The sequence below is a fragment of the Alosa alosa genome, chromosome 19 (genome assembly GCF_017589495.1).
Source record: "Alosa alosa isolate M-15738 ecotype Scorff River chromosome 19, AALO_Geno_1.1, whole genome shotgun sequence".
Taxonomy (NCBI): domain Eukaryota; kingdom Metazoa; phylum Chordata; class Actinopteri; order Clupeiformes; family Clupeidae; genus Alosa; species Alosa alosa.
In genome coordinates this window covers 8,955,728-8,980,727 of record NC_063207.1, presented here as the reverse complement: position 1 = coordinate 8,980,727, position 25,000 = coordinate 8,955,728, and the positions used below count along the sequence as shown (strand labels likewise).

General features: G+C 45.1%; 1 protein-coding gene across 1 annotated transcript in view; it reads right to left on the bottom strand.

The window, feature by feature from the left end:
• The window catches only part of atrn (attractin), a 79,849-nt gene that overhangs the window by 35,119 nt on the left and 19,730 nt on the right, over window positions 1–25,000 (bottom strand). Inside the window, exons 6-19 of the mRNA XM_048227701.1 lie at window positions 23,765–23,933; window positions 21,413–21,503; window positions 19,939–20,188; window positions 18,820–19,003; window positions 17,923–18,077; window positions 14,208–14,292; window positions 12,460–12,680; window positions 11,023–11,144; window positions 8,722–8,860; window positions 7,211–7,392; window positions 6,570–6,786; window positions 2,256–2,441; window positions 1,284–1,550; window positions 905–1,042 (exon numbers count right to left, since the gene is read on the bottom strand). Coding sequence (XP_048083658.1) covers window positions 905–1,042; window positions 1,284–1,550; window positions 2,256–2,441; window positions 6,570–6,786; window positions 7,211–7,392; window positions 8,722–8,860; window positions 11,023–11,144; window positions 12,460–12,680; window positions 14,208–14,292; window positions 17,923–18,077; window positions 18,820–19,003; window positions 19,939–20,188; window positions 21,413–21,503; window positions 23,765–23,933 — 2,406 coding nt within the window. The remainder of the gene's footprint in view (window positions 1–904; window positions 1,043–1,283; window positions 1,551–2,255; window positions 2,442–6,569; window positions 6,787–7,210; window positions 7,393–8,721; window positions 8,861–11,022; window positions 11,145–12,459; window positions 12,681–14,207; window positions 14,293–17,922; window positions 18,078–18,819; window positions 19,004–19,938; window positions 20,189–21,412; window positions 21,504–23,764; window positions 23,934–25,000) is intronic.

Here is a 25,000-nt window from a genome sequence, read left to right as displayed (position 1 = left end):
GATAGGCCTTCTTCACCAGCAGAGAACCGGCTCCTTCTGGCTCATACTCCATTCAGGAACCATTCAGAGCAATTCCACCAAAAATAAATCGGTCAGTTGTAGCCACTATAAAACTGAATGGGGTCATCACTAATGAAAAACGGATGAGTATTTTTTTTTTTGCATAATCTCACACACAGACAGCAAAACACACCACGCCAAAAACATAAATTCTGTGGTGGACGTAATAATTGGCATCAGTTCCTCTTTGTCAGTCGTAAACGTCACAACAAATCTCAGAAGCTTTTAAGAGATGGTGACACGTCTCTCTCACACCCCACTTTAACAGTCTCGCACGTCCATGCAAACTAGCGACACGAGTGCTTGGTCAGCAGGATACCGGGATTAAGGCAGGTAGGGTAGGCGGATGGCAGGCTACACCTGCCAGTCGGAGGAGACCACACAGGGACAGGCTTCAGAGAAACTCATTACTCCGCCCGGTGGCACATCCCCAGCTGCTGAACTCACTAACCACCACCTGCCACCATTGACTTACTAATGATGACCGTGCCTTTGTATTAGCTATCTAGAGGCCTTTCAACTCCATATAGAGGGCTATACCTTCTGGTATATGTTATGCGTGGGGATGCATTTCAACATATATACAAATTAAAAAGATCAGTGAAGCTACAAAGGAGATAATATGGGCACATATGTTTAAAGTTATACAATCAGGACGATGGATTAAAAACAACTCAACACGCAGCTGTTCTTTGTTCATGATTTACTGTAGCTGTATCACACTGTGCTTTCAGCTCATATATTAACCGCAATATAGAGAATGTGCGCACACACACACACGCACGCACGCACACACTCACGCAGACACACGCAGACACACGCACACACACACACAGAGACTCACGTTGGCAGGATCCACCGTTAGTGGGGTCTCCATAGTAGCCGGCGATGCAGCTCTCACAGTGTCGTCCGGTGGTGAGGTCTTCACACCGCTCACACACACTCTCGTTCAAACACTGACTGTGGCCGTTACACTGACACGCTGCACACAAGCAGAGAAGCATGTGTTAGGGTACAGGTCTGTGTGTGTGTGTGTGTGTGTGTGTGTGTGTGTGTGACCTGTGCATTGCATGAAGGACCAGTTGTGTGTGTGTGTGTGTGTGTGTGTATCTGTTTACCCTGGGCACAGTACAAATACAGTTGTATGTGGTTGCGTGTGTGTCTGTCTAACCTATGCATTGTGCGAAGAGCCAGTTGCGTGTGTGTGTGTGTGTACGTCTAACCTGGGCACTGTATAAAGGACCAGTTGTATCTGTTGTCCAGTGGGCACATGGAGGCGTTGATGACGGGTGGCAGTGGGAGTGACTGGCGCCCGCTGACGGCCCCAGGGGCGGGGCTGGATGAGGGGGCGGGCAGCAGCGTCTGCATGGGCCCGCGGTACGAGCCCTCCATGCACTGGCCCTTCCCCGTGTTGTTGGGGTGGGTGCACCAGCCGCAGCCCGGCTGCTCCAGGCAGTGACCACACGTCCGGTAGCCAGAACAGTTCTCCGCTGGAACACACACACACAGACACACACACACACATTAGCGCTACATACTCTTTAACTTCTCTTTAACAGCACTGAAAAGGCTGTACAATTTTTATGTGTAAACACACAAACATCACATAACTGATCAAAAAGATGTTCTGATGATTGTTAAAGGATGCATCACTTCCAAGATGCAAATATTCAGTTGAGAACAAATTCAGTTGACACAAAATTGCTTGACAACTTGAGACGACCGAGAAGTACAGCAGGCAAGCACAAAGATGGACACGGAGGTGGCTCACCAGTCAAGCACACACACAAGACCCACACAAACATGCTCACACACACACACACTCATACTTACAAAGACTCACTCTTGCTCTCAACATCTCTCTCACCCACACAAACAAACTGTCCAAGTCTCACACAGACTCACTCTTGCTTTCACCGTCTCCCTCACCTACACAACAAACTCTCTCCCCCTCCCTCTCTCATGTACACACACACACGGACACATGGTTCTCTAACTTTTTACGTCACCAGAGAGAGAGAGAGAGAGAGAGAGAGAGAGAGAGAGAGAGAGAGAGAGAGAGAAAAAGGAGGGAGAGAGACTTGTGTGGGCAGCTGTTCATAGTGTACCACTCCATGCACTGTCCGTAGGGGAACACACACACACACACACACACACACACACACACACACACACACACACACACACACACACACACGGGCAGCTGTTCATAGTGTACCACTCCATGCACTGTCCGTAGGGGAAGGAGGCGACGTAGGCGTTGGAGTCCACACACTGCCGCATGCTGCTGCACCACATGCACTCAGAGTTGCTGCTGGTGCACTCGCCACAGGTGGAGCGCAGGGCGCACGGGGTGCGGCACGCCTTGGCACTGTGGTTCGCTTCGGAGGGGTGGGGGGGGGGGGAAAGGGACAGAGAGGGAGAATGAGGGAGGACATTCAAGAAGTGCTACATTCAAATAGTCATGTTCGTAAACATGTAGCTTTGATAGGAAGGTGATGACTAGAGCATAATTCAACCTTAATCTGGCCAGACATAGAGAAAAGCAAGAAGGAGATGGTGTGTGTGTGTGTGTGTGTGTGTGTGTGTGTCCACATTCACGCGTATGAATGTTTTATATGTGTGTGTCTATCAATTTGTGAGTATCCTAGAGTGAGTGACAATCGATCGGTCTTGTTTGTGCTGCTGTATCTAAAGCTTAAAGTCCCATTTGTCCAGCCCCTTGACAGACCAAACCATCACTCACCTGTGACACCTGGCCAATGAGGGCCTGCAGTCGGAGAGCCATTAGCGCTGAGAGAGCATGTCAACAGGGCCAATGTGGAAAAAGCTTCATTCCAACAGATTGCATGCCCAAGAGCTGCTCTGTGCTCTCCCTGACACTGGTCCTCACACACACTCCTCTACACAGTGGTGCGTGTGTGTGTGTGTGTGTTTGTGTATGTGTGTGTGTGTGTACGAGTGTGTGAGTGTGTGAGTGTAAGAGTGTGTGTGTGTACGAGTGTGTGTGTGTGTGTGTGTGTGTGAAAGAGAGAGTGTGAGTGAGATAGACAGCTCAACAGCAGGCTCTTGACACAGGGCCATTAAGTGAGGTGCTAAAGCACAGGTGTCTCTGATCAAATTAGCACCGCAGCCCCGCGGTGACCACAAGTTAAGTTGGCACCTGGACCAGACGCTGAGGCACAGGACTCGTGTACAGTCGAGAGATCAGATACGCCACAGAGAGTTTAAATAAACGAGCCATTTTGGGGAAGACATCCCCAACATCCCACATTATTCCACTGCTTGGTTGAATTTCCCTTTGTCCTACGTAATTTAGAAAGACCATTAACCGTTATGCTGTTGCACAATAATATGAAGTAGATCCATTTTTTTGGCCGTTATCACAATTTGTATATTAATTCACTTAACTTCGTTGTGAAGTTTAAATGAACTGTCACTGCTGCATCCGAGCTGTAAAATGCAGACGCTCAGAACATGGCAACATTGTAGCATATGACGGAGGTGGCTTTTAGCTAGATGGATGACAGCAGGCTAAGCGGCAAAATAGCGATGTTTCAAAAGCTAAAGTTCATCAGAATCTTGGATACACCGGCTTGACAACGGGGAGAGATAGATCTAATGACTGGCCTTTGGCGAAAGCAACCATCCATTTAGAACTAGTAACGGCAGTTTGTCCTGCAAGTTGAAAATTAGTTGATATGTGTTGGAAGAAAGCAGTTCTACAAAAACAAGACAAAGTTTTGAAGCGATTAAAAGCGTTTAAATTATAACAGGAAATGAACACAAACGAAGTGGCAATAAGTGGAATAAGCAGGATAATGGACTCCACGGTGGTCTGTTCACAGAAGTTAATGCACTCCGCTTCACGTTGGAGCCGTTTTACAACCTCGACCGTGCATTAACTTCTGTGAACAGACCACCGTGGAGTCCATTATCCCTTACGTAACGTGCGATGGAGACAGATGAATGAGAGCTAGTGTAAATGGAGGATTCTGACTGTGTTTCTCCGCCTGGCAAACCCACCGAATGCGTCCGTTCGGGCTGCAATCTGGCTCGGGAAGCGGTTTTGGCTCGGCTCACGGCTCTAATACTGTGTAAACATAAAGCGAGGCAAGCGCCTCAAAAACACCAGAGCCCCGTTAATTGCGGAGGAGCGATCTAAAAGCACGGCTCTGGCAGACGACTGGCACTGCGCTGATCCCCTAGCTGCCAGCCTGCGTGCGCTTACAGACGGGCAGAGCGTGGGCAGCAAATCCTTGGCATGTGCCTGACAAAGGCCAGGCAGCCTTGCAGGAATCTGCACAGCCTTTGCCAACAGCGTAAGCCGAGGGTGTGTGTGTGTGTGTGTGTGTGTGTGTGTGTGGTGGCGGGTGTTTTGTGCCCACTCCTCAGCCTTTTTCTTACCAGGGAAGCAAATTAGTTGTGCACGGCACTGTCACACTGGAGGAGGAGCTTTTGTTGGGTACAGTCTATTATGAGTGGACCAAAATACTATATTCCTATAGTGGCGTGGGGACAGTAATTTCCTGTGTATTAGCCACATTGTGTATAAACCACAGGAGTGTTTTATGCAAGTTAAAAAAACAAAACCATATTAATACCATATCTGTGTGTGTGAATGTGTAGTTCAGTCTTTGCAAGAATCTGTGTGTGTGTGTGTGTGTGTGTGTGTGTGTGTGTGCGCGCGCATGTGAGTAAATGAGAACGTGTATATGGCTGTAAATATATGAGTGCGTGTGTGTGTGTGTGTGTGTTTGAATGAACTAGTGCTGTGCCCGTTCAAACATGCTATTCCTGTAGCCCAATTACATGCCTGCAGGTAGGCCTGCTTTGAAAATAGGATAGGGAAAAACATAATTCCAGGTAAGCCTAAGCATTCAATAATGAATAGGCCTACAGATAATATGTAAGGGATAATGTATAGAACGCCGGTCATTATTGGGAAAATAAGTCCCGACAGGCTTAACCGACCTAGACCCAAGAAATGGAGGGTCTTGTTCCGCCCGAGGGACTTATTTTCCCAATAATGACCGGGCGCTCTATAATGCTATCCCGCTGTATTACACTACTTGCCAAACCGAAACAATAAACTCCCCACGATATGACTCTTTAGCCTACATAGCCTAGGGCTAGGCTATAGCCTATTTGTTACCGTTTCATCATGGCTTTTGCTGAGAAACAAATAGTTTGCAACAGCACACGCTGAACTTGAATCAAACATTCTTTAGAACACAGCTGATCAACCGGCCGCTTTCACTTTTGATTGAAGTTCCAGTCCTTGCGTAGTGATATGAAAGACGTGAAATAGAAGCACAAAACCCATTTTCCTTGACAGCGGTCTGTTTTACTTAGCAACGGTCTGTTATTGAGAATTAGCAGACCACCGAACGTTGGGAAGGACCATTCAAATGAATGGAGCATTCTTCAGCATTATGAAGAGCCGTGTAATAAAATAATATAATAAATGTGAAGTGAGCAGAATTTAAGCATGGCTGCTGACATTTTTTACAAATCAAAATGGCATAATCCTAACAGCTGTTTTGAGTCAAGGCTATATGCTTAGCCTATTGAATAACTTGATGATAGAGAAAACAAACCATTTTGTGGAATGATTCATCACATGAAATTTGCAACGGTGTGACTCAAAAACAGTCTCTGGTGGCCTATAAGTGACATCACACTCTGTCTGCCACTCGTTGTTTGTCGCTGGTTATGCTTTGCATGTGTGGCATTCTGAGACGTTTTTTCATTCAGGACAATCATTGCTCATTTCAATTTAAGACCTTGCAGTTGGAACGGTTGTTTGCTTATTCAAAGTCTAAAGACAGTCCAAAATAGCCTAGGCTATTCATATAGCATCACACTCTGTCTGCCACTCGTTGCTTGTTGCTGGTTATGCTTTGCATGTGTGGCATTCTGAGACATTTAAATTAAAACGCTCGTTTTAATTTAAGCCCTTGCAGTTGGAAATGCTGTTTGCTTATTCAAAGTTTAAAGACAGTCCAAAGTAGCCTGGGCTATTCGAAGTGTCCGTTTATTGCACATCATTTTTTACATAATTTTGAAGAGCCACTGCATACCTGTGTGTCTTGGCGTGTTGTTGCAAAATCCACGGAGTTCACTTTATTGTTGAGATCAGACATGTTAAGTTTTTACCTGTGTAACCTACACTTATCCAGTTCTGCCAAAGCTCTGCTTCTATCCTCACTGGTAGCTTACACTGCAGTGGTGTGTGGGAGGGGGAGTGGCTAGCGGCGAAAGCCAATGTGCTTCTTTTACCGATATATTTAACCATATCTTTTGCATTTCTTATTCAAACAACGTCAAATTTGGCACTGCACTTACTCATGCCCATAGCAAGACACCTGCCATGTTTGAAATCAGTCTGACAACCGAGATATGCGTGCCACAGACACACAGACATCCGGACACACAGACGCTTCTTGCTTTATAGATAGATGAGAATGTCATCTGTGTGTGTGTGTGTGTGTGTGTGTGTTAGTTACCTGGGCGCTCACACAGGCTGCCATTGACTGGGCTGATGCAGTTGGCAGCGCGGAGGCCGTAGGAGGTGGGCTCAGCCAGGTATCCACAGAAACCAGCGCCACTGGGTTCCCCTGGCAACCACTGCAGCAGGGAGTTGGTGAAGGGGGACATGTCCTCCCAGCACCAGTACGACACATTAATCTTCCTCAGGCCCACCCAGGGTGACACCACCTTATTCTGACACACACACACACACACACACACACACACACACACACACACACAGAATTTCAGTCCACATATTCCTGCATACTCATGAATTACATCAAGGAGTAGGTTTAGGTTTATTATCATCATCATCATCTTCCTTCATCATCATAAGCTATCTATTTGTTTTTCCCCTCAGCATTTTATAGTTGTACCGTCCCTAAAGCATTTTCACAGCCTTCCTATCATAATTTTAGTGTAATTTAGTTAAGATCACTGCTTATCAAGATGTTCAGATATACATATATTTCTATACATTAAACATATTATAGATAATCCATAGACTATCCACATGTAAATGTCAACTTAAATACATTACATGCGTGCTTAACATAATAAGTAAGTAAGTGTTGAAAGCCTGTTTCCTGCCTAGCGCTGCGTGGCGCTGACTCACCGGGAGGGATCGGCTCTGCATCTCCTTGAGCACAAACTGCACCTTCTTCTGGGAGGTGAGCGAAGCCAGTACGGCATTGTGGCTGCGGCACTGAAGCTTGGCGTTGTCGTAGTTGTCCTTGGCTGTGACCAGCTTCAGGCACGAGTTCCCCACCAGGTGCCAGTTCTCCCCACAAATGTTCTCTATGGACGGAGTAGTGGGGGGAGGGGAGAGAAGGGAGAGATAGAGAGCAGGGGGGGAAAAAAGAGGTAGGGGAAGGAGAGAAGAGGAGGTTAGTAATCAAGCGTAAAAAACAAAACAAAAAAAAAAAGCTAGCAAGATTTTTTTTGCTGTTCCACAGGATTAGTCTATTCGGCCAAACATCATAGGTGAAGCATGCTGAAAATGGACACAGGCAACAGTTTACTAACCCCACATGCTGGCCAAAGAACCAGACTTAACGTGACTTCTCCAACACAGTCTTTTAATCCCACTATTCAAAACATGCTAATCCGGCTCCATGATTTCCTGTTGTGCCATCAGGTTTCTGGGTTGTAGTATTTATAGCCTGAACTAGTACAGTGTCCGTTCAGACATGCCATTCCTGTAGAAAACTCTAGCCCAACGACGTGACGCAAAAACTGTCAAAGATAAATGTACTTACCCAAAGGACAAATAATTGTACTTGTTTTATGTCTTAATTCAAGAAGATTTTGACTTATTTTAAGTCAAATAATTGTATGAGAAAGCTCAAAGTAAGTATCTTTACACTAAAAACAATACCAACTAGATCTTTTTATCTTAATTTAAGATTATTACACTTGGTTAGATATCAGTTTTTGCAGTGCAGTCTCTTGTAGCCTATAAGGGACATCACACTCTGTCTGCCACTCGTTGTCTGTAGCTGCTTTGCATGTAGAAACGTCTTTACATTCGTGACCACTATCGCCCGTTTCAATTTGGGACCTTGCAGTCTAAATTGCCGTTTGTTTAATCAAAGTCTAAAGACAGTCCAAAGCAGCCTGGGCTATTTGAAATGTCAGTCTCTTGCACATCATTTTTACATGTTTGTTGGCATGTTGTTGCAAAATCTGCGTAATCATATCTTTATTGTTGAGGTCAGACATGATAATCCTGCACACATCTTGCACTCGCTTTACGTTTTACCTGTGTACATTCAGTTCTGCCAAAGCCCCACTTCTGCCCTCTCTGGTAGCCTACAGTGCTGCATGAGAGGGAGAGTGGCTACAGTAGAGCGGCGAAAGCCAATGTGTGTTTAGCTATACATTCAACAATATCTTTTGCATTTCTTATCCAAACAACGTCAAACTTGCTACGGGCACAAGTAAGCGCAGTGGCAAGACACCTGCCAAGTTTAAAATCAACCGGACAAACGGTTTGACAGATATGTGGCAGACAGACACACAGGCAGGCAGACACAGGCAGGTAGGCAGACACACACACACACATTCCTGTAATTTATAGGTAGATAAGCTGTGGGTTAAGTGTGGGTGTTATAAAGGGCTTATTACCGGGCAGGGTGATGCACTCCTGGTTCCTGTGCTCCCATTGGCAGTTCTGGTCAGTGGCACAGCTCTTGCAGCTGGTCTTCTTATTACACACGTACGAGTGGTTGTCCTTTGGACAAGCCTCATATTCTGCCACTGCACCCTGAAACGCACAAACACACAAACACACACACACACACACACACAGTTCATGTGTCTGCAATTCATCACAATCTAAACTATGCAAATAATCTCTAGGATGGCACAGCCTCTAGGACTGTGCAATGGCCATTATACAACAAGCCCTTATGTAAGGCTGGACTCTACTGAGGAAGGACCTAGAGGAGACCGTTACCTCATCTCAGAGATCAACATGACAGACGGATGTCAACTAAAATGGACAAAAGGAAACTCACTAGTGAGAAAGAAGGGCTAACAAAAGATGTGTCTATGTACAAACATTCACGCATACTGCCAATTGGTTCAATAGCTCTGATGTTTTGTATACCCCCTGATGTTGTGTTGTGTACACCCCCTGATGTTGTGTTGTGTACACCCCTTGATGTGTTGTGTACACCCCCTGATGTTGTGTCCTGATGTTGTGTTGTGTACACCCCCTGATGTTGTGTTGTGTACACCCCCTGATGTGTTGTGTACACCCCCTGATGTTGTGTCATGATGTTGTTTACACCCCCTGATGTTGTGTCCTGATGTTATGCACACCCCCTGTTGTTGTGTTGTGTACACCCCCTGATGTTGTGTCCTGATGTTGTGTTGTGTACACCCCCTGATGTTGTGTTGTGTACACCCCCTGATGTTGTGTACACCCCTGATGTTGTGTCCTGATGTTGTGTTCTTAGATAATGATAGAGGTGACGTGCTAATCCTAGAGATAGAGGTTGTGACGTTGACCTGTATATGTCCTTCTATGATAAAACTAACTGATAAAATCAGCCCATACTGGCAAAGATGATCTAGACTATGCATGCAAGTTACTAATATTGATATCTGGCAGCCTGTGTCATATTCGCAAACTAGCTATTAACGGGTTACAATTGGCTGGTCGGAGAAAATCCAAACAGCTGGCAAAAATCTGCTCCAAATCAGATGTAATAAAAAACAAAAATGCCTGCTGTGTGGCGCTGCCAGTGCTTCCCAGGGCTCCAGACGGACGTTTTACAATTGGCTAAGCTGGTGCGCCTAACTTTAGCATTTAGGTTGCTATAGTAGAGCGGCACATTATTTAGGTGCACCCAAACATTTTGTACAGCACCTCGATAGTGGGTCAGGGTTAGAACTACCAAAGGCAGAGTAGGGATGGGTCTTTACAGAACACGGAGTACTGAAAGGCAGAGTAGGGATGGGTCTTTACAGAACACTGAGTACTGAAAGGCAGAGTAGGGATGGGTCTTTACAGAACACTGAGTACTGAAAGGCAGTTTCTAGTGACTCGGGGTCAGATAAAAATGGCATCATAACACACTACTAATGTCAGAAGAAAGAAAACCCAAAGATATATCACTATCTATTACTAAATACTGTTAGGTTACTATCACATGTTATGTGTAGCACATCCATCCACTCCATTAAATCCAGTGCCTCTACGTTTGCTGATACCCTGGCAGGAATGAAGCCACATCTCTCTGTTTGCTGTCCATCTCAGCTGTTACTTGCTCATGCTGGCTGTCCCATAGTGCCATGTTAGATACCCTGCTCCTCCTCCTCCTCCACCTACTGCTCCTCTTCCTCCTCCCCCCTCCCCCCCCCCTCCTCCTCCTCTTCCTGCTCCTCCCCCTCCTCCTCCTCTACTTTTCCTCCTCCTCCCCCTCCTGCTCCTGCTCCTCCTCTACTCCTCCCCCTCCTCCTCCTCTACTCCTCCCCCTCCTGCTCTACTCTTCTTCCTCCTCCTCCTCCCCTTCCTCCTGCTCCTCCCCCTCCTCCTCCTCCTCCTCCTCCTCTACTCTTCCTCCCCTTCCTCCTCCTCCTCCTGCTCCTCCTGCTCCGGGTATTTAATCACTGGTCAATTTCCCGACGTTTTTCTGTTTTCTGTTTTCAGATTGAATTGCGACAGTTGACCGTTTTCTATGCGGCGACAAACAATCCTGGAATGACCGTTTTCATTCATGTACCAGCACAGGTGGGGTGGGCAGGGGCGGGCCTGTCGTTGTTTCAGAGAATGAAAAGAGTGGGGCAAGGAGAGTCTGTGTGAATCAGTTAAAAGGACTTAAGTGGATAATCTACTGTGAGAAATGTGATTGGTGGGTTCATTCAAATTGTGTGTGTGTGTGTGTGTGTGTGTGTGCGTATGTGTGTGCGATGTCTCACCGCTGCAGAGGTGCAGTTGCTGCTGTAGGACACACACTGGTCAGCGCACCACTGGCATCCGTTTGTGTTCACTGTACAGCTGTAGCAGTCGGAGTACTGGTTACATGTGCCATTATCAGCATCTGGGACAAATAACACATGCCATCACACACACACACACACACACACACACACACACACACACAGTAGTACTACATATATTCACAACATCAAGAACAAATGTAAATGTCACACACACACACACACACCAGAGTTTCTGCTAGAAAAAAATGGTGCCGGGAGGTTTCGTTTTCCGGACATTTTGATGATATGCCGGTCAAATATCCTATTATCCCTTCTTAATTAGTCAAGTTGAGGAAAACTGGAGACAGGCTATGTAGCTTAAAGAATGACATAATCAGGCTGTATAGAATGCAACATGTTCATTAGCCTAACTTACGTAAACATGCTTAACAAGATCTAGCCAGTATATGTTTTCATGGACAGCAAGAGTCCACTTCGCTCGTTGTTTTAAAAAGGCTACGTTGTTTGTTGTTGCACGCATTCCAGTGGTGACTGTTTAACTTGCACAGATGCTATCACACAAGAATGAGCCACACCACTACCCCCCGGCTATGCCTCTTATTTGATAACAATAAATTAAGAAATGTTTCCTATTCTGGGAAATGTTTAGGTTTTTTTCTTTCGTCATGTTCAATGATACCGCTTAATTGTGCTAGAAATTATCCATGACCAGTAATCGCCTGTTGAGGAGGTCCTATCCCTGCAGATCATAGACAGAGAACGATAGGCCTACTGTATGCTTTGGGTAAAGAACACTTTGCATGTCCAGTGTACACGGAGAATGACAGTGTCTTGGAGCGGCCGCAACCCCGCAACTCCACTTCCAATGTCACTGATTCCACAGATACGCACACTTCTGCTTTTATCTGGTGGTGGTGGTGGAGTTGACCGACATCTGAGGCTTCAGACCCTACCAATTTATCATCATCCATCGCCTGGCCTCTGAAAAAAAAAACTTTAAGGCTCTGCTTGGCCTGGCCATGTTTGAACCGCCTCACTCGTTTGTTCGTTGTTTAACATGGACGTTTTAAGCGTGCGCTTCCTATTTGAAATGCAGCAGGCTATGTTGTTTGCACGCAAATGCATAAGGCGTGTTGTTTAATAGCTTACTTTTCAAACGGTAGAGCCTGTTCATTTAAAAACATAGCCAGAGGACGTATAATATAGGCTTACATATTAAGGCTTATTCTCAAATTCAGATTGCGTTAGGGGGCGGGATTATTAGCCAATTTCAATCGGACAATTTGACCGGAGAGATTTAATTTTGCCGGACATTTCATTTTTTTTCCGGCCAATGTCCGGTAATTACCGGACAACGGAAACCCTGACACACACACACACACACTGAGAGACAGCGAGAGTTGCGTTGCTCACAGGTCTTGGATGGGCAGGTGTTGAGCAGCTGATCCTGCTGGTCCAGCGAGGCGGTCTCCCAGGGCCGGCACGCTTTGGTGGTGGCGTTCCACACGCAGCGGACGCCCGGAAAGGCCAACAGGCACTCGTCCTGGCTGCCGAACGCGGCGCAGCTCACCGGGGAGAACTGCAGAACGTCGCTCAGCAGGAGACTGTTAAAGCCTCCAAACACATACATCATACTAAGGAGAGAGAGAGAGAGAGAGAGAAAGAAAGAAAGAAAGAAAGAAAGAAAGAGAGAGAGAGAGATAGTGAGAGAGCGAAAGAGAGAGAGTGGGAGAGAGAGAGAGAGAGAGAAAGAAAAAGAGAGATAGAGAGAGCGAAAAAGAGAGAGTGGGAGAGAGAGAGAGGAGAGAAAGAAAGAAATAAAGAAAGAAAGAAAGAAAGAAAGAAATGGAGAGAAAGAGATAGAGAGAGAAAGTGGGGATGGGGGAGTGGTAGAGGGAGAAAATATGTAAAACAGTGAAACAGTGTTTAAATGCTTAAATGTTAGTCCTAAAAATATTTTGCTTTCGCGATGCAAGTGTGCCTTTTGTACAAATAAATCTTAATAAGTTATGTGCATTTATTTGAATTTGTAAAAGTGACATGAAATGGAGATAAATGGAAGAGAGAGAGAGAGAGAGAGAAATGGAAGAGAGAGAGAGAGAGAGAGGAGAGAGAGGAGAGAGAGAGAGAGAGAGGAGAGAGAGAGAGAGAGAGAGAGAGAGAGAGAGAGAGAGAGAGAGAGAGAGAGAGAGAGAGAGAGAGAAAAGGGTGAAAGGTGGTCGAGGACTTGAGGGACACCCGGCTGTCCCACACAATACTTACAAATAAAAATACATATTCAGGTCTGAATTCAGGAATAGATTCAGAGACTTATGGGCTACATCACAGCTGAGGCACTTCTCAGTCACTCTCAAGCAGAAACACCACAAAGTGGGTGCAATCAAAAGCAACCTTGTGCCTAAAAATGCTCTTTATTTCTAATCAGTTTCCGATAGTAATTCCGTTGCATTTGAGGCTGACAAATGAGATTCATGAGTTTGGCTTTTTCATAATCTACAAAATGAGGTTGATTACCAACTATCAGCGTGATGGAATTATTCTACATCGCCAGCCAATTAGAAAGAGACAAGAAAAATTCATCATTTTTTAATCACGCTGTTGCCTTTGATGTTTCCTATGAAAAATGGAATCCATTTCAGTCACATGAGCAATCGTTTCGATCGTTTCAATCGTTTCACACTCACAAAACTGCAAAGCAAATTGCACCACCGTTCTGATCAAACCAACATCAGGCTGGAAGCATGACCTGAGATGCTCCTCAGGACAGCCTTATATGGGCGCTGATGTGGTCCTGACCTGAGAGGGGGCGGAACTCAGTTCCGTCACCTCTTATAAATGAATAATAAATATATTCTTTCATACCAACGATATTTTTTATATATTTTTAGGGTTCCCACACCTGCCAAATCCCACTTTAACCACTGGTTCTAACCCAAAGTGTCCTGATACTAGATTCAGTTCAGTCCCCTTTGGTGTATTTGCATTCTAAAATTGGGGATTTCTGAGGCCCCCATAACGGAGATGCGCCACTTCTTCTCCATCAAAGAATGGGGCCCATTGGCTATGCCGCCACTTGTAGTGAGTGGTCTGTAGGGATGTGGACGTCGCACGTGTGTTTGTGAGAGGAGGAACAGGGGGAAGCTGGCGAGGTCGGGGGTTACCTGTTGCTGAAGACAGCGGAGTGCCCGAAACGGTTAACATCGTGATGCACATCTGGCCTGGGTAAGATGGACCACTCATCGCACGCTTGAAAGAGAGAGAGAGAGAGAGAGAGAGAGAGAGAGAGAGAGAGAGAGAGAGAGAGAGAAGGGGGAGTGGTGAGGAATAGAATAAAAAGAGAATGGTTAGAATATTTTGTAACTCACATCAGCATCTACAAACACACTGATCTTCCTTAGTGCTTAATGACTTTGCGCAAAACGTTTGTCATGCCAATAAAGCATGCTGAGCTAAAAAACGGCCGAGGGAAAAATAGAGAGACATGTTTGCTCAACTACTGTGACCAGCTCCCTGGATTGTGCAGACGACACAGCGTCTGGAACTTCAGCACAGTCCCCTGCTGCCCTCTGCTGGTTGCTTATGAAATTGCAGCTGATGCACTACCATAAGCCCACAGTGTGAATGACTACACTGAACAGAGCTGCTCCAAATGGCTCCTGCGATGGCCCGACAGCTCATTAAAATCAGTTGTACTTATTAGGGCCGGATAATTAGTGATAAGCTTCAGGGGCTGCAGGAATCTAATTATGGCGCTCTCGCAGAAGGACGAGGGGAAGAGGAAGTTTTTTTAAGAAACTGAGAGAGAGAGAGAGAGAGAGAGAGAGAGAGAGAGAGAGAGAGAGAGAGAGAGAGAGAGAGAGAGAGAGAGAGAGAGAGAGAGGTAAAGAGAGGGCCTGGCGCATACTGATGACTGAATTAGCACCGTGTCATCCGCACTCGACGGCTGTCATCTCTGACTCATTACTGATAAAAGGAAACTTAAATGTCTCTTAATTCGATAAAGACAGAACTTCTTAAAGGGTGGTTCTCCTCGTTAAAGCTATCGTTAGAGCCTGATTCAGTTCGGAAATTAATTACATTTCTGCTGCCTATTAACGTTTTCATGCATCATTTCCTGTCTAGTTTGCGCTGAAAGTTGTTCAGTCCCTGCAAGCAGATGTTGAATAACAGCACAGACAAACTCAAGTGGCACATTTCAAACGACCCTCCAACTGAAGGGGCAGCGATTCTGTGCTGATAAATACGCCTCAAGCCCAGACTCTTACATATGAAAGGAGTCCGTAGAGATGAGAGGTCAGCCTTTCTGAGAGGTCACAATATGTGGTTCTTCCTAAACGAGGCCGAGAGATGGTCAGGCAATCTATAATGGCTCAGATCATGAAAGCCATCATTGTCAAGAGGAAAACGTCAGAGCACAATAAAAACCCAGACATCTGAGAGAGAGAGCATTTGAGGGGGTTAGGAAAGAACAGACTACTCATCTTAGCTCCAGGCTTTAAAATGTGGAGTATAGAGCGAGTACTTCCTCCCGTGAGCGATTGTGACGGAAGAATTTCTGGCACTTCAAAAACCACGAGGACTCCCGGATATTGCTCTCTTTTCTGAGGGAGACTTAAAGTGCCTGATCACTACCTAATCCTCTGCAGAGTGCAGGCAGACAGACAGCACTCTCTGACACCAGCTATGGGAGGGGAGGGAAAAATCAATATCCCAACGCCACATATTCATTCCTTTAGGGGCCTCCTTCTTCCCCAGCCATTAGGCCAACTGTCTGTGCTAACATCGTAAGTGAACAGTGTCTTGTCGGATTCTGCTTTTTATCCAACATCATTTCACTTCAGACAGATTTCACCCCAAGCCAGAGCTCCCAACCTGGGATCAAACCTGCCAAAGCCTCTCTCCTGTACTCTTTTGCTCTTGAAACTGTGTGTGTGTGTGTGTGTGTGTGTGTGTGTGAGTGTGAGAGAGAGAGAGAGAGAGAGAGAGTATATCAGTGTGTGTGTGTGTGTGTGTGTGTGTGTATGTGCGTGTGTGTGTGAGAGAGAGAGAAAGAAAGAGAGAGAGAGAGAATGTATATTAGTGTAAGAGAGAGAGAGTGTGTGTGCGTGTGTGTATGTGAGAGTGTGTGTGTGAGAGAGAGAGAGTATATCAGTGTGTGTGTGTGTGTGTGTGTGTGAGAGAGAGAAAGAAAGAGAGAGAGAGAGAGAATGTATATTAGTGTAAGAGAGAGAGAGTGTGTGTGCGTGTGTGTATGTATGTGTGAGAGTGTGTGTGTGAGAGAGAGGGAGAGTATATCAGTGTGTGTGTGTGTGTGTGTGTGTGTGTGTGTGTGCGCGCAAGTTCATTGCGTCCTGATAATGAGTGACCCAGAGTGAGCCCGCGCTCTTCCGTGACCTTAAGAGTTTTTCCACCACGGGGACACCAGTTGCCATGGTTGCACTCTGTTATTCCCCTGTGTTGCTAAAACAGGACAGGGAAGTAGCCAAAAAAAACTAAATACATAACCAAAGTGCAGCGTAGCACTCAAGAATCTTTGGTAATAACCAGCGCTTTACAAGTAGTCATGGTGTCTGGTGTGTGGAATAAATATATGGCAGTTGTTACTATATCTCCCGAATCAATTGAAAATATCAAGTACTGTGTGTGTGTGTGTGTGTGTGTGTGTGTGTGTGTTAGTAAACTGTACACACTTAATAAAATGTTGACCTGCTTACATATCTGGGACAGTTCACACAATTAGGTTTTCTGATAAAAACTTGACTTGTGCTATGTAATTGAATCAAATAAAAGTTTTTAAAATGTGTCTCCAGAACGAGTCAATTCTATAATCACATGTTACAAGAGTTCAACTTACATTTACCATTTATTCACTTAGCAGACGTTTTTATCCAAAGCGGCTGATATATGTCAGTTATATTACAAGTGCTACTACATGCTATCCCAACTCCTTAGTCACTGCGCTACCACCACCCGGTTGGATGCAGTGCGTGGTGCATGGCAGTCTAGTTCTGATCATTACCCATACAACCCTACACCCACTCCAATATACGGGTCCTTGTCTTCCATAATTCAAAACTATTCTAACTGAAATCGTTGTTTTTGTAATCAGCCATAACGAACCATTTAGATAAACGACACAAGGCTTTCCACAGCAGATATGAGATACAAAGCATCCTACTCATCTCACACAAACAGCCCATCTCTCAGCCGCTGTGAGCCTTTATCTCCCACACCCATCTCCTTATCTGCCTCATGTGACGAGGCGCAGAGTTAGTACTTCCTGCCAGAGTTGCTTTTTATATCTGTTTTTGAGGTTGAAATCAGGACGGAAATTGCAGGCATACCAGTAATTTGTGCATCAAATAACACTGGTGTGAGGAGAGGAGAGGAGAGAGCTGGACTCTGGATGTTTTATCTGATCTCCAGGTCAGAGATTACGGTAAGTGTGACGGCAGGAATCCTGCTCAGCGTAAAATAATTTTACCGCTTATCTAATATCAGGGTGCTTTCACCAGTGGGTTCTCAGTATAACGGCTGATCTCAATGACTAAATGTGTGTGTGTGTGTGTCTCTCTCGATGCAAATGGTCTCTACAGTGTCTTATCAAAGTAGCACTCCAAGGAATCCTGTAATGAATACTGCCCTGGTCTGTCCCAAATTAAACTACCGTTAACATTACCCACAAAACCCTTGGGTGAGGGCCTTCATATGTCCAGAACCAGGAGGCTATGTTACCATCCCACTGCATTATTCTGCTCTGGAAGGTGGGTTGTGTGTGTCTGTGTATAGCAGTGGGTCTGTGTGTGTGTGTGTGTGTGTGTGTGTGTGTGTGTGTGTGTGTGTGTGTGTGTGTGTGTGCACATGTGTGCAACTCACCAAGGTCGTAGGCCATGAAGTCGGAGGAGAAGCACTTGGCGCCGTGGCTCATGCTGGTGTCGTTGTGCGTGTTCCCGCCAAACAGCAGCATGGTGCCGCTGGCTATGACTGCTGTGTGCAGGTACCGGAAAGATCCGCCGTCCTTCAGAATGCTCCTGTGGGCCACCAGACCAAGGTCATCAACATGAGACAGCCTCCCTGTCCGTTACTAGCATACGGACAGGATCAGATTCTTGTAAACCAAGGACGCAACGAAACACTCAACTCACGATTCGGTGCAATTCACGATTTAAAGCTCACAATATGATTTTCTCATGATTTTTTGAATAAGCTGCAGACAAATTAGAAACTAAGAGGCACACAAGGTACAAACTCGTTTTTACCCAAGTGTCCCAGTTAATGCATATTCCGTCTTTTCCAGTGTCCTGTTTTTTTTTTTTTTTTTTAATTAGAATAATCTTTTGACAAATCTGACTCCAATTTTAATGCAATTTTACTGACTGACACATTTTCAAAAGCAGATTAAACCCTATTTTCTTTAAAAATGGCACCATGATTCTTTTTTATCTCAACCAGTTGTGATGTTCACACATGCTCTTGACACAAACAAAAGAGCTAGCATCCATGTTTTAAACAAACTGAAATATTGTGGACTTGACAGATCAGACATCAGTTTCCTAATTCCCTCACATCTTCCAAAACAACACAAAATAAAAGGCAATAACTATAAATATGTAATAACAACAATAATAGCTAGATTACAATATTTGCCTTGGGTTACTAATCCCCATCCTGTGACACACACACACACACACACACATCGCGACACACGCAGCAAGACGCGACACACGCTACAAGACGCGACACACGCAATAATACACACACACACACACATACCACATGTTCTTGTCGACATCGTAGCGGTACAGGTCCCCAGCCAGGCCGTATTTGTTGGCGCTGAAGGCCTTGTAGCCGCCGTGGATGAAGATGGCGCGTGTGTGCGGGTCGTAGGCACTGCTGTGGCCGTAGCCACCCTGCACCAGCGCACCCCGAGGGTCCAGCACTGTCCACTCGTTCTTCACTGGAGGGTGGGGGAGACACGGATCATTCGTTAAAATACTGTTTAAAGGGTCAGTTTGTCATATGTACAACCCTACATCTCATATGTCTTACCCTAGACTAAGTACGAGAATATGGCACATTCTATTTTACTTTCTCAATACTGAAGTGTTTCTTATGCAATAAATTAAGTATATTCATTTGAATTGACAGTGAGAAAAACATAAAGAGAAAAAAGAGATAAATAGAAAGGGAGAGCAATAAGAAAATGTAAGAAGCATAGAAATGGAAGCGTAGCATGGAGAAAGTCAGAAAACCAAATGATGATCTAAATCAGGGGTTTTCAACTGATTGTGAACCAGGGACCACCATTCTGAATAATTACGCAACCCCAGGACCACCACTGAATAAAAATACTGATTCACACATTGCAGCTACATTACTGAATCCATGGTCAGGGACCACCAGCAGTGTCCTCCACCAGCAGTGGACCACTGGTTGAAAACCCCTGCTCTAGAGCAGTGTTCCCCTGCTAAGCCCGAACAAAAGGGAGTGGGTCAATATCAGGGTATTCGTTTATTTATTTATTCATTTCAAGTATTCAGGCAATGCAGTTTCTGTCAATGACTTTCAGCTGTATAGCATGTTGTTGTCATGTCTGAGGTAAAGTTGGCTGTTAGTTGCATGCGAGTGTAACATTCATTGGGAAATATAGAAATCAAGAAAAAGGAACAGAACGTTATGCAGATTAAGTTTGGTCGAGAAGCAATTTCAGATTTTATCTAGCTCCATCACTGATCTGAATTGTACTTTTACAAAACAAACACCAGAGGGTGCTATAGAACTCAAAAGGAAAAAGATGCGTCTGTGTGGGTTTGTATATACAATCATGTATACATGTCTGATGCGTGTGTTAAGAGTTTAAGTATGTGCGCGTGTGTGAGAGAGATTACTTACTGATGTTGTACTGCTGGACCTTGCTGATGTAGCCGTAGAGGGGGCAGTGGCCGAAGACGACCAGCATAACCGGTTCTGACCCGTCCGGTTTCATCTGGACTGCGTGCGCCGAGTGGCCCACCACCGCATATGGTTCCTTAACCCGCGCCGGCACCAGAATCCAGGACTGGTTCCGGATATGGAACACCCACAGCTCAGCCGAGACGTTCCCAGTGAAATCAATCTTGCCTCCAAACATGTAAAGCTTATCCTAAACAAACATTCAGTAGATGTTACCAAATGATGCATCATCATCTCTCAAACACTACCAATCTAATTTGGTGTGTGTGTGTGTGTCAGAGTTTCCGCTAGAAAAAAATGGTGCCGGTCAAAGTGACCGGCAGAGGTTTCGTTTTCCGGACATTTTGATGATATGCCGGTCAAATATCCTATTATCGCTACTTAATTAGTCAAGTTGAGGAAAACTGGAGACAGGCTATGTAGCTTAAAGAATCACATAATCAGGCTGAATAGAATGCAACATGTTCATTAGCCTAACTTACGTAAACATGCTTAACAAGATCTAGCCAGTATATGTTTTCATGGACAGCAAGAGTCCGCTTCATTTATTGTTTTAAAAAGGCTACGTTGTTTGTAGCTGCTACCCACGTTACCCACCCACGCACACAAAAGAATGAGCGCTCACACCACTACCCCCTAAGGCTATGCCTCTTTATTTGAAAACAATAAATTAAGAAATGTTTCCTATTCTGAGAAATGTTTAGTTTTTTTTCTTTTGGTCCAAGGGTTCAATGATACCGCGACCATTGTGCCGAAATTATCCGCTGATCTCCAGCAATCTCCTCGTCGAGGAGGCCCTAACCCTGCAGATCATAGACAGAGAAAGCATAGGCCTACTGTATACTTTGGGTACAGAACACAGTTGCATGTCCAGTGTACACGGAGAATGCAATATTGCTTGGAGCGGCCGCAACCCCGCAACTCGACTTCTAACGTCATGATTCCGACAGATACGCCCGACACTTCTGCTTTTTATCTGGTGGAGTTGACCGACATCTGAGGCTTCAGACGTTATCAATTTATCATCATCCATCGCGTCCTGGCCTCTGAAAAACTTTAAGGCTAGTCTGCCTGGGCCTGGCCATGTTTGAACCGCCTCACTCATTTGTTCGTTGTTTAACATGGACGTTTTAAGCGTGCGCTTCCTATTTGAAATGCAGCACAGCTATGCGTGTTGTTTAATAGCTTTCAAACGGTACATTTAAAAACATAGCCAGAGGACGTATTGCTTTAATATAGGCTTACATTTTAAGCCTTATTCTCAAATTCAGATTGCGTTAGGGGGACGGGATTATTAGCCAATTTCAATCGGACAATTTGACCGGAGAAATTTAATTTTGTTGGACATTTCCTTTTTTTTCCGGCCAATGTCCGGTAATTACCGGACAACGGAAACCCTGGTGTGTGTGCGTACCTTGTGTATGGCCAGAGAGTGGCCATAGCGAGGGGTCACAGAGTTCACAGATGGGTTCAGGCTCATCCAGCTCTGAGATGACAGATTGAACCTGAGGCAGAGAGAGAGAGACATGAGACATGAGAGTGCGACTGACATGAGATCTTTCCATCTTTGACAACACACAGGTGTTCATGAGTTTTTCTACAAATTGTCATCATCTCTTGGCTGGTACTGCAAAGCATTGAGGTCAAAGGGTCAACAACCAGGAAAGAGTGGGAATACATGTACTCTTATGTGTCAAATATCTCCGGTCGCTTTTGATAGAAGCATCTGGGAATCTGAATGAACAGTATAGTTTTATCATCCTATTGTGTGTGTGTGTGTGTGTGTGTGTGTGTGTGTGTGTGTGTGTGTGTGGGTGGGTGTGTTCCAATCCAACACTCTTCAGTGTGAAGCTGGGCTTACACTACAGGATTTTCCAATCTTTTACGATTGTAAAATCAGGTGGCATCACGCACATAAAGATAATCTCAACCGATAATCTTCTCTCGATCGGAAACACACACCCACTACAAGATTCGAAAACAAAGGGGCCTTCACACATGACAGGATTTTATTAAAATTACATCCCAGAGGGCTCAATTAATGAACATGAATGCACCACTTCTCTGGAAGAAGATGACAATGACAATGTATGCCAATGTATCCTACTCATAGCGCCTATTGCAAATAAAAAAAACAGTTTAACAGTTTTTTAAGTTTGAGGGCAGCCGTGGCCCACTGGTTAGCACTCTGGACTTGTAACCGGAGGGTTGCCGGTTCGAGCCCCGACCAGTGGGCCGTGGCTGAAGTGCCCTTCAGCAAGGCACCTAACCCCTCACTGCTCCCCGGCGCCCCGTTGTTGGCAGCAGGCAGCTCACTCTTGCCGATTAGTGTGTGCTTCACCTCACTGTGTGTTCACTGTGTGCTGTTTGTGTTTCACTAATTCACCGATTGGGTTAAATGCAGAGACCAAATTTCCCTCACGGGATCAAAAAAGTATATATACTTATACTTATATGAACCCTTTCAAGAGAGTTCCATTATCAGCATCATAGTTGGCCCCACAAGGCTTCCTTTTTAACATTCCATATGTTATCTTAATGCAGAGGAAGTAGATTGGGGCTCAAATAGAATGTTCAAGCATTGTTTTTGTCTACCTTGTTGAAAGGGTCCATTGCAAATAAAAAAACAGTTTACAGGTATGTGCAATGTTGTCAGGGAAATGGTTATGAACTGTCAACAATGGCTACAGAGGCAGCGCATGTTGTGCTAGCCATCTTCTGTTCAGAGGAACAAAGGGAATAAAGGGTACAGGAGGGGACCCATTTGTGGATTTTGTCATGAAGTGGACAAAATAAGTTGTATGCCCTTCATACGGTCAGCCTATGTCAGTAATTAACCATTATATGAAGTGAGCAGTCTAGCTAGAAAGGTGATCGTTGGTAAGCTGTGACCAGCAAATCATTTACAGAAACTATTTAATGTTAGGCTAATTAACAAGTAATGTTCAGCTGCCCAATAAGTAATAGTGTAGCCCAACAAGCCACCAATTTTATTATGGCCAACTCATCAAGGATTCACATTTAACGATATGCCATTCAGAACTCTCAACAGGCTCTGACCATCCGTCACTGGCCTAATCCAGTTTGAAATCTGGAGCCTTGCAATATTCCATAAAACAGGGATTCCCAAACTGTGGTACGTGTACGTGTACGCAGGCTTCTACTAGGGGTTACGCGAGATGAAAAGGGAAATGTCAGAAAGGTGTTCTGTTTTCTTTTTTTGTTTGAGCCCATGTTCTCTTTGTTTCATAATGTTGTTCTCCACACTGTTTTTTTTTTTTGTTTGAGCCTATGTTCTCTTTGTTCTTTGTGTTTCATAATGTTGTTCTCCACACTGTTTTTTTTTTTGTTTGAGCCCATGTTCTCTTTGTTCTTTGTGTTTCATAATGTTGTTCTCCACACTGTTTTTTTTTTTTTGTGTGAGAGCTCATAGACCAGTTGCACATTTTGATTTTGTTGTTTGTTATCATGGGCTAATTATGATGCCTGGAAGGCGTCAATAGAATCTGTTATGTTTGTATGTGTCGGATGGTGGGGGTACGCGAGCCAAGTCAGGATATAGGTGGTGGTATACAGGGAAAAAAGTTTGGGAAGCGCTGCCATAAAAGAATCTTGAAAAGGTTTCACAAGCACAGAACCTGCATGATCATGACCAAAGATTCTAGAGTGCAGATGAATGTCCTATTGAAGTCCTATCTGTCTGAGGAAGTCCTATGTGTCAACAGTGTGTCCACTCTCTCTGTAGCTTGCTGCTGTGAGTACTCACGCCTTGACCATCTGGTAGTCGGTGTAGTTGAACGTGTGGCCCCCCACCACCCACATGAGGCCCTCATGCACCACGGCTTTATGGGAGGCCCGGGCCAGGCCCTGGCCATCAAACTCCGCTCTCGTCCAATAGGAAACATTTCCTGGGACGGGGATGGAACAGTCTGTCCCTGTACAGCACAGAATGAACATAGTCGGCATTAAAGTGTGTGTGTGTGTGTGTGTGTGTGTGTGTGTGTGTGTACCAACATTCAGAACACATGACCGGCTAGATTAAATTAATCATATGACACTGATTTCATGGATATCAGAGAAACATGAGTGTCTTAATCTGTCGTAAGGCGTCACTGCAAACACCAGACAAGTTGTACGACAAAGTGTGTGTGACCAACTGTCACAAGGCTGCTACTAAATAAACTTAGTGTCTAAACTTCCAAAACACTCATTCACTCACTCACACATATGCGTGCACACACACACAAACACACAAACGGTTTCTTGTGTGCAGAGCCTTGAACAGATGGATAGGTCAAGCAGGAACAAATACATGAATCAACACATCTTCAAACAGAGGAGCAGAGATGGAGTAAGAGAGAAAGGGAGGGAACAGAGGAGCAGAGATGGAGTAACAGAGAAAGGGAGGGAGGAGAGAGGGAGGAAAAGAGAGAGAGAGAGAGAGAGAGAGAGGTATGATTGAGTGTGAATACAGGGAGGGTGTGAAAAGAGAGGGAGCGATAGAGAGACACAAGAGCAGAGGGAAAATGATGGGGGGAGGACAAAGAGGACATTGTGGGTTGGAAGGGTGGAAGAAAGTGGTAGAGGAAGAGGGAGTGTTGACAGAACGACTAGATAGTGTGAGTGTGCGTGCGTGCGTACAGTATGTATGTGTTTATTTGTGTTTGTGTGTGTTTGTGTGAGAGAGAGTGTGAATGTGTGTGTGTGTGTGTGTGTGTGTGTGTGTGTGTGTGTGTGTGTGTGTGTGTGTGTGTGTGTGTGTGTATGTATGTGTGTGTGTGTGTGCGTACTTGTGTTTGTTTGTGTGTGTGTTTGTGTGTATGTGAGTGTGTGTGAGAAAGAGTGTGAGCGTGCGTGTGTGTGTGTGTGTGTGTGTGTGAGAGAGTGTGTGTGAGAAAAGAGTGTGAGTGTGTGCGTGTGTGTGTGCGTGTGTGTATGTGTGTGAGAGAGTGTGAGTGTGTGTGTGTGTGTGTGTGTGCGTGTGTGTGTGTGTGAGCCTGCG